The sequence below is a fragment of the Rhopalosiphum padi genome, chromosome 2 (genome assembly GCF_020882245.1).
Source record: "Rhopalosiphum padi isolate XX-2018 chromosome 2, ASM2088224v1, whole genome shotgun sequence".
NCBI classification, from domain to species: Eukaryota; Metazoa; Arthropoda; class Insecta; order Hemiptera; family Aphididae; genus Rhopalosiphum; species Rhopalosiphum padi.
Genome location: NC_083598.1, coordinates 65768743 through 65776231, shown reverse-complemented (window position 1 = coordinate 65776231; position 7489 = coordinate 65768743). Strand labels below are relative to the sequence as shown.

Sequence of the window (7489 nt, the reverse complement as noted above, 5' to 3'; positions counted from 1 at the left end):
GATAGGTTTCGGTATATAGTAATAATAATATTACCATTTACCATTTGTCATTATTATTATTACGACAGTTTCGTACGCGCCGCTGTTCTAGTGCACTGCGATTCGTCGATCTCGTTAGTGCTCGCGCGCCCGACCGACTGTTCTCCACACGCAATATTTTAACGTTATAATTGTTGCATTGGATTTATTATTCGTTTTTATATATTTTTTTGCCGACGTCGTTGTCTCGTCTCACGCGCGTCCCATGAGACGAACACCACTGCCGTCACCGTCGACCGTCCACTCCGCCGCCGCGCAACGACCGCCGCGTAATTGAGGATCGGCTGTAGCGCCGCGGGGACGACGGACGCTATGAATCGCTGTCCAGTGATGAACCCGCAGTACGACGTCGAGCGGCAGTCCCGGTGCCCGGCGGCGGCGGTACCTAAGCCGTCGCCCGACACCGACGACCTGCACGCCTTTGAACGGATCGTCGTCATGTTCGTACAGCTCAAGAACTACCTGGGCTCGTACTGGCTGGTCCCGTGGTTTTTCGTCTACATCTACCCCAGCGTACTCGTCTACGAGTGAGTGTAACGTCTAGTGTTAATGTTTCATGTTTATCAGCTGTCCGGTGGTACTGTTACCGGTAGTCTCTGTCTAGCGTTCCACGGTTGGTCGTACGGTAATAGTCTGTTGCGCTGACGTTGGGAAGACCGACATGTGTGCGAGCTACTTTCTACCCTGTTGCCCACACATGAGTTTTGTGTCTGTCGGTGTGGTGTTTAATCATTTCGGCAATCCACCACAGTATTTGTCTAGTGGTTTATGGTTTGTGGACATTGTCCTATTGAGATTTTACTACATATCGGCTATTATAAGTTTTCTTTAAATCACTGAGCCTCTCTGTTTACTGATTGATGGTATCTCTTTTCTTTAGATTCTATTTATAATTTGTTCACAAGTACACTCACTTTTATAGCATAAATATAAAATTATTTAATAACAATTTTTTTTTTATTTATGATAGGTATAAACAAAAAGTGTTATTTGGATTAACTCCAAATTCTGTACAAAAACCAAGAAAAAATATTCAGTGTCCCATTAGAACAGCTTATTAATTTCCATAGATTTACTCTTTTCATATCATTCAACAGACAAAAAAATAATTTACTAATTTACAATATTATTTGATTGTAAAAATAAGATTAATAATTTCCTATTATTTTACTATTTAAAATTGTTAATGTGTCAACATATTTGATTTCATATGCCTACCTAGTTGTATAATAGCGCGTTATATAATACCATCATAAACTATTTTAGAATTATAATAATTTATTTAATTATCAACATGTTAATAAAATATGGATAGCTTATTACATATCTTCTTACTAAAATAATAATAATACATTTAACTTTATGTTTTTAATGAAACTATGTATGTAGATATTATAAGTAATTTGTATACTTAATTATATAAGTATTAATATTTATGAGTACCCATACCATCTACTTAATGTTTTGTTGTTTTACAGTGATTATCACCTAAAAACAAATATTATCCTTTTGCATTGTCATACTATAAAATCATAGAAATATTCATGACTATTTTAACTACCTATCTACTAAAATGTTTTGAATAATTTGATTATTGATAACAAACAAAAAAACAACTTAAAAATTGTTGACCTATTCTATGGGGCGTTTCCCAATGAAAGGAAATATTGGAGGCAAGTTGGCAAGTGGGGTTAAACAGAATAATTGTCCCAAGGCCAAAGGCCGTGTATTGGCACTATTATTGCAACTACTTAACTAAAAACAAAACAAACACTTTAAAATGGTGTAAAAAAAAATAAAAATAAAAATACTTTCCTACATAATATTGTTTTTGTTATGATATTCACTTAGATGTTCTAAATATACTCTTTTCGTGAAATTCTATTTAATATTTTTTATTAATAATAAAATTAACTTTAATTTGGGGCTTAGATAGATGCCTATTTAATTGTTTTTAATACATTGAATTCAATTATTTTGTTATTATTTTCTAGTATTGAAAAAAAGGTTATAAAAAAATAGCTAGGTATTGTAAAATTATTTTATCTCTGTCTTTAATAGCTAATTGATATAGATACCTAATTAATTTAGATAGTAAACATCTAATTTATAGAAGAATTCAGCAATACATTTTAATAGATAATTAGCAATTGACAAAAATATTTTGGCAAAATTAAATGAAATAGTACTTTCACTAAAATAATATTAAAAATTATATTTAAGTGGTAAATATTAAAAAAAGTTAAAAAAATTTTAGAAATAATTGTAAAAGAAAAAATAATGAGGTATTTAAAAATATTATTAAACAAATGGTGCAAACATCAATTAATAATGCTAACATTACAACATAACCCAAGTGATTTTGATTTAATTACTATACACCACCACATTTTAATAATATAAAGAGTATTATAGACTATAGAATTATTTAGTTAAGCTTTTGCCCAATATTTTACTATTATCACTGAGGATAAAAGTGTTATGGTATTTTATTGTTTGAATTGTTAATATTATAATTTTTTTTTTACATACTTACCTACACTTTCTAATTACACTTCAAGTTTAGTAAAATATTAAGATATTTAACAAAGAATTTCATAAAAAAATTAATTAATAATACATACCTACTTAATAAAAAAAACAACTTACATTTGAATATCTAAATCTATATGGTATAGGTACTTATTTTCTTTTTTAACATTAAAAACATTATAATTAGGTGCTTTATATTTTTGGTACTCATCTAATATACTATCTACTGCACGTTTGATGGTTTAGTCCATAGTTTAAACCATATTTTTTGTAACATAATTTTTTCTTATCTTAATGTATTTTATTTTTCACAATAAAATAAATATATAATATTGCTTATACAGTTCATTTATTTAAACTATTTAAAGGATTCATAATATTATAATATTACCTATGTTTTAAAGGTGAGATTCACATTACCAATTATTATTTGTACCTAATATAATTTTGTTTTGCTTGATTTTAGCACCTTAGGCAATGTTCATATGGCTAAGATTTTATTTTTGAATATTCTAGATTTAATAAGAATAAATAATATAATATGTAGTTATTTATTAAGTCTCGTTGTTCTGTTAAACATTTTTACTTTATTTTTAATAATACAATTTGTTGTTTTGTTTTTAGATCTTACGGTTTTGTTGGTCCTTTTGTTTATTGCAACATTGTTCAGATACTATTTTTTATTGTATTTGAATTTTGGGATGAAAGTTTTAATTGGACACCATTACATGATACGTAAGTAATTAGTATATATAATTTTTTAATATTAACACATTTAAATAAAAATCATTAATTATTTCCTTTAAATTTTTTTCAGCATAAAGACATATTCATCACAAATTCTTGGACATCATCACATAACAAAAAGTGTTGATGAAATGGTAATTTATTAATATGCACATATTATTCAAAATTGAATACTAAGTTGATTTTGTTTAGATTTTGTTTTGTATTTGGGTTTTATCTTGGGCTGCAGTCCCTTCTATATGTTATGCAAATGAACATATATTTGAATTACCCATTGATCGTCTGGAACGGTTAACTTCATATGTATCTATGATGACTGTAACATTCGTAATGGGTATGTTAATTATTTTTTACTTTGATACTTTATAATAATTTTCATTTTGACTTATATTAAATGATATTTTTTTACAGCTTATATTATAATTTTACTTTGGATTGACATGAATTTGTTAGAACTAAAATCAAATATAAATGAGCATAATACAAATTCAAAAGTGTCATCGTGTAATTATGAGCTTATGGATGATTTAATTGAACCTGGTAATATAATTTACTATTATACAAACTATGACCTATATTTTTAATTCAATTTTTTTATTTTAAGATGACATACCTGATTTGGAAACTGTATTTGAAGACATCTCTATTACTAATGAGTTTAAAATTGATAAAGCATTTATGGATTTTTCAGAAGCAGTAAATGAAAGTAAGTTATTTACTGTTTTAGTTTAACAATGTAAATCGTTTTTTTTATTTTACATTTTTTTTAGATATTATTGAAAGCGAAGAATTTCGTAACTGTACAACAGTTGAACAAGGCGAAGAAGCTAAAGAACAAGAAATGGACGTTATATCTTTATCATCAAGCACATTAAGTGACTTTGATGTAATAACTGAAGAGGAAATAGATTTACTTAAGTAGTGTATAATTTTTTTTTCTCGAAAATATTTCATAGTATAGAAATATTGCTTTTTGTAAGCAAATAAATAATAAAAAATATAATAATAATATTTTGGTAATTAAATCTTAGATGAGAATAATTTCTCTTTAGACATTTAATCCATTACATTGAAGCTTGTGACATATATTCATTTAAGTTCCTATTTTTTATGTTTAATATACAAACATAAATCTGAGAACTCTTTTAATTGGCCTTATATTTATGAGAAGTCTTAGCTCAAACCTTGTATTCCATGTCATTTTGAATTAATATGATTAGAAACTTATTAGTTTCTATTAGCTAATTCTATATGATAATGGCTAGTTAACATGTACAGTATTCTTATTTTTGATATTATGTTCTCTTATGAGTATTATATTCATCATTTTATATTTAATATTTATGTTATTCTGTTTTTCTTTTTTTAGAAATCATTTAATACCACCGTAAATTGAACGATTGATCTCAAATTTGTATTAAAAATAGTCAAAAACATAACAGTGTCATTTTATAATCAAATTTCTGTTATTTATTTATCAAATGAAAATTAATTTTTTGTTTTTTACATGAAACAGATTTCTTACTTAAAAACATTTTATTATATTATATTAAATCATTTAATAAGCACTGTATTTGAATGCTTATGATAATTTTGGATAGGTTTTGTTTTTTATTTTTAAAAATGTCTACACAGCTAATACATCTATGGTATTTATTTATTTAAATAATAAAAAACAATATTTTTTTTTACATAATTCTAAATATTAAATAATCTTAACAATTGAATATAATATTTTATGTTGTCTTATTTAGTATATATTAAAGTATGTTAGATTAAATATTTTTATTTTTCTTATTGCCAAACAAAATAATTACAACATGCTTGTAAAATTAGATTTATATTTAGATTCTATTTTTATCTTGGTTTTATTATGTTTTAATACATTTACACTTGTTATATACCTATGTATTTAATACTTTATTTGAAAAGTATTTATTTTTAACTAAAATCTGATAAATCAAATTTATTAATGAATTATATTGAACATTGTAAATCAATGGTCATTTTTTTTTTTGTGGTTATTGTGTCGTGCAAGTTAATCTTTAATTTAAATACTTATAAATATGACATTAAAATAAAATATTTAAAGACAGACAGTGATATAACTATGTGGGGTTAAGTGGATGTAAATCATTCCTTAGAACTTATTTTTATTTTATTTTATTTTGTTAACTTGTTTTTACTTTATAATATTTATAATTTTGATTATTTTGGTATGAACATGAAATTTGGTACATGTCCTGTAAACTTTATATCGCACGTTTTCTATTATTGCTAAACATATTTTAATAAATATTCTAATATCTCAATCTTTTGTTTGAGATTATTCAGTGAATTCTGATAATACAATATTATATACATGATACATTACCCAATGCATATTATTATAAAAAATAATAAATAATATGAGTAGGGCTAGGAACTTATAGGAATTTGCATGTTTTCTAATATTCATTCAAAATATAGCTTAGTAATTTAGAAATTTGTTTCATAATACCAGGAATCTACAGTTATTAATTAGTGAATATTATTTTACTGTTTTTCATGTGTTAGTACGTATTTTGTCGTATTCTAATTTTAAGTGCATATTTTACTTATATCTTTAAATTAGTATTTAATTTTTCTTTAAATTGATAAAAAAAATTTTAAATGTAGGTACCTAAAAGGATATTCTATAAAATTAGTGTGGATCGTGTTTTCCTCATCTGCGAGAACATATATAGTTGAAATTATGAACCACTGATATACTTTTATTTACTCACAGACTGCATACCTATATTGTATTATACTTATACGAGTTGTGCCATCACAGGATATTATCAATCATTGTTGTTACATGTTATTATTAAATGTTTTTGTTTATATGGCATATTTAGTGATTTTTTAGGGCATAAATAAATGCATATTTTAAGGTTTTTAAGGACATGAAGTCATTAACCTATTATGAGTAATGGCAACACATAAATATTGAGATCAGAGATGTTGAAAAAAAAATCGGGTATGCTGGTTTATGATAATTTTATCAACTCATATTTAAACAATATCATACCATAAATAAACAATCAGTAAATTAAAAACCAACCACAATTATGAGTTTGTGGTGTTCAATAACTGAGTCAATAATTACTTAAGAATAAAACATAAATAGAAATACACTCCATATCTCACAGCAACAATAATTCCCACCTGTTTTCCAATTCTCCACCTGTATGGTATTACGGTATCCTGGAAAAACAACACAAATTTAAATGTGCTTCATAGATTGTTTTATTTAATATATTCCACATATTTGGATGTTTACTGGACTGACTCATATATATATATATATATACAATTTTATCTACAACGTGCTAAAAATACTATACCTAACAAAAAAAGAAAAATATGCATATATATATAATTAATAATTAGTAATTACATTAAAAATTGTAAAAATATATATTATTTAAATAAATACAACAAAATTCATTTTCTATATTTTTAAGTGGGTGGATGTTGTTTCATTGTCTCTTGACACCACATTTTGTGGTCATCATAAGCATGTTTCTTTTATTTTGCTTCTTGTAATGAATATGAAATATGCTGCTTGAAGATTGTTTTTGTCTTCTTTTTTAAAACGTTCATAGAATACAAATTTGTTATCTTACAATCTTACAAAAGAAGTTTAGGTACCTACATACTACAATAATACCTAACCAACTTAATTTATTATTAATATATTGCTTATATAGCAGACAATTTTAAGAAACTTGTATTTAATCTATTTTCTATGCTTGTTTAAATATGTATTAATTGGAACATAAAAGTGCAATTCCCCTTCTACCTCCACTCAGACTAAAAAAAATGAAAAATCGGGCGACGTGGTGACACTCGGGAGTATATTTGAGACATCTCTGTGAAAAAAAAAAGTAAATAAAAAAAGTTTAATAGTATCGTCACAAAATTGGAACATAAAAAAGGCCTGTTCTTCTTTTACTCGTAAGTATGTATATATTTTCTTTTGATACGGATTCGGGATTATCAATGACCTTTCTGTCCTATCGCCACCGCGGCTTTATCTAAATTGTACATATTATTATTTATTATCAGGGCTCGGGACTTAGAGTACTTGTTAATTTTTATGGATCGACTTAAAATGTAGCAGAGTGCTATCATTAGGAATTGTAAA

The 7489-nt window shown here is 26.0% G+C and overlaps 1 protein-coding gene across 2 annotated transcripts; it reads left to right on the top strand.

The window, feature by feature from the left end:
• The first annotated feature begins 59 nt into the window (after window positions 1-59).
• Window positions 60-5630, top strand: LOC132921056 (uncharacterized). Of its 2 annotated transcripts, XM_060983878.1 has the most exons (8): window positions 60-566; window positions 3196-3306; window positions 3389-3452; window positions 3511-3652; window positions 3730-3858; window positions 3923-4024; window positions 4089-4236; window positions 4688-5630. In XM_060983878.1, exons 1-8 carry the CDS (start codon window positions 352-354, stop codon window positions 4707-4709), a joined length of 933 nt encoding a protein of 310 aa, XP_060839861.1. In that variant the 5' UTR covers window positions 60-351; the 3' UTR covers window positions 4710-5630. The 2 variants fall into 2 exon arrangements, with proteins under 2 accessions (XP_060839861.1, XP_060839862.1); XM_060983879.1 differs by lacking the exon at window positions 4688-5630 and having other exon boundaries at window positions 4089-4329.
• Window positions 5631-7489: the final 1859 nt, after the last annotated feature.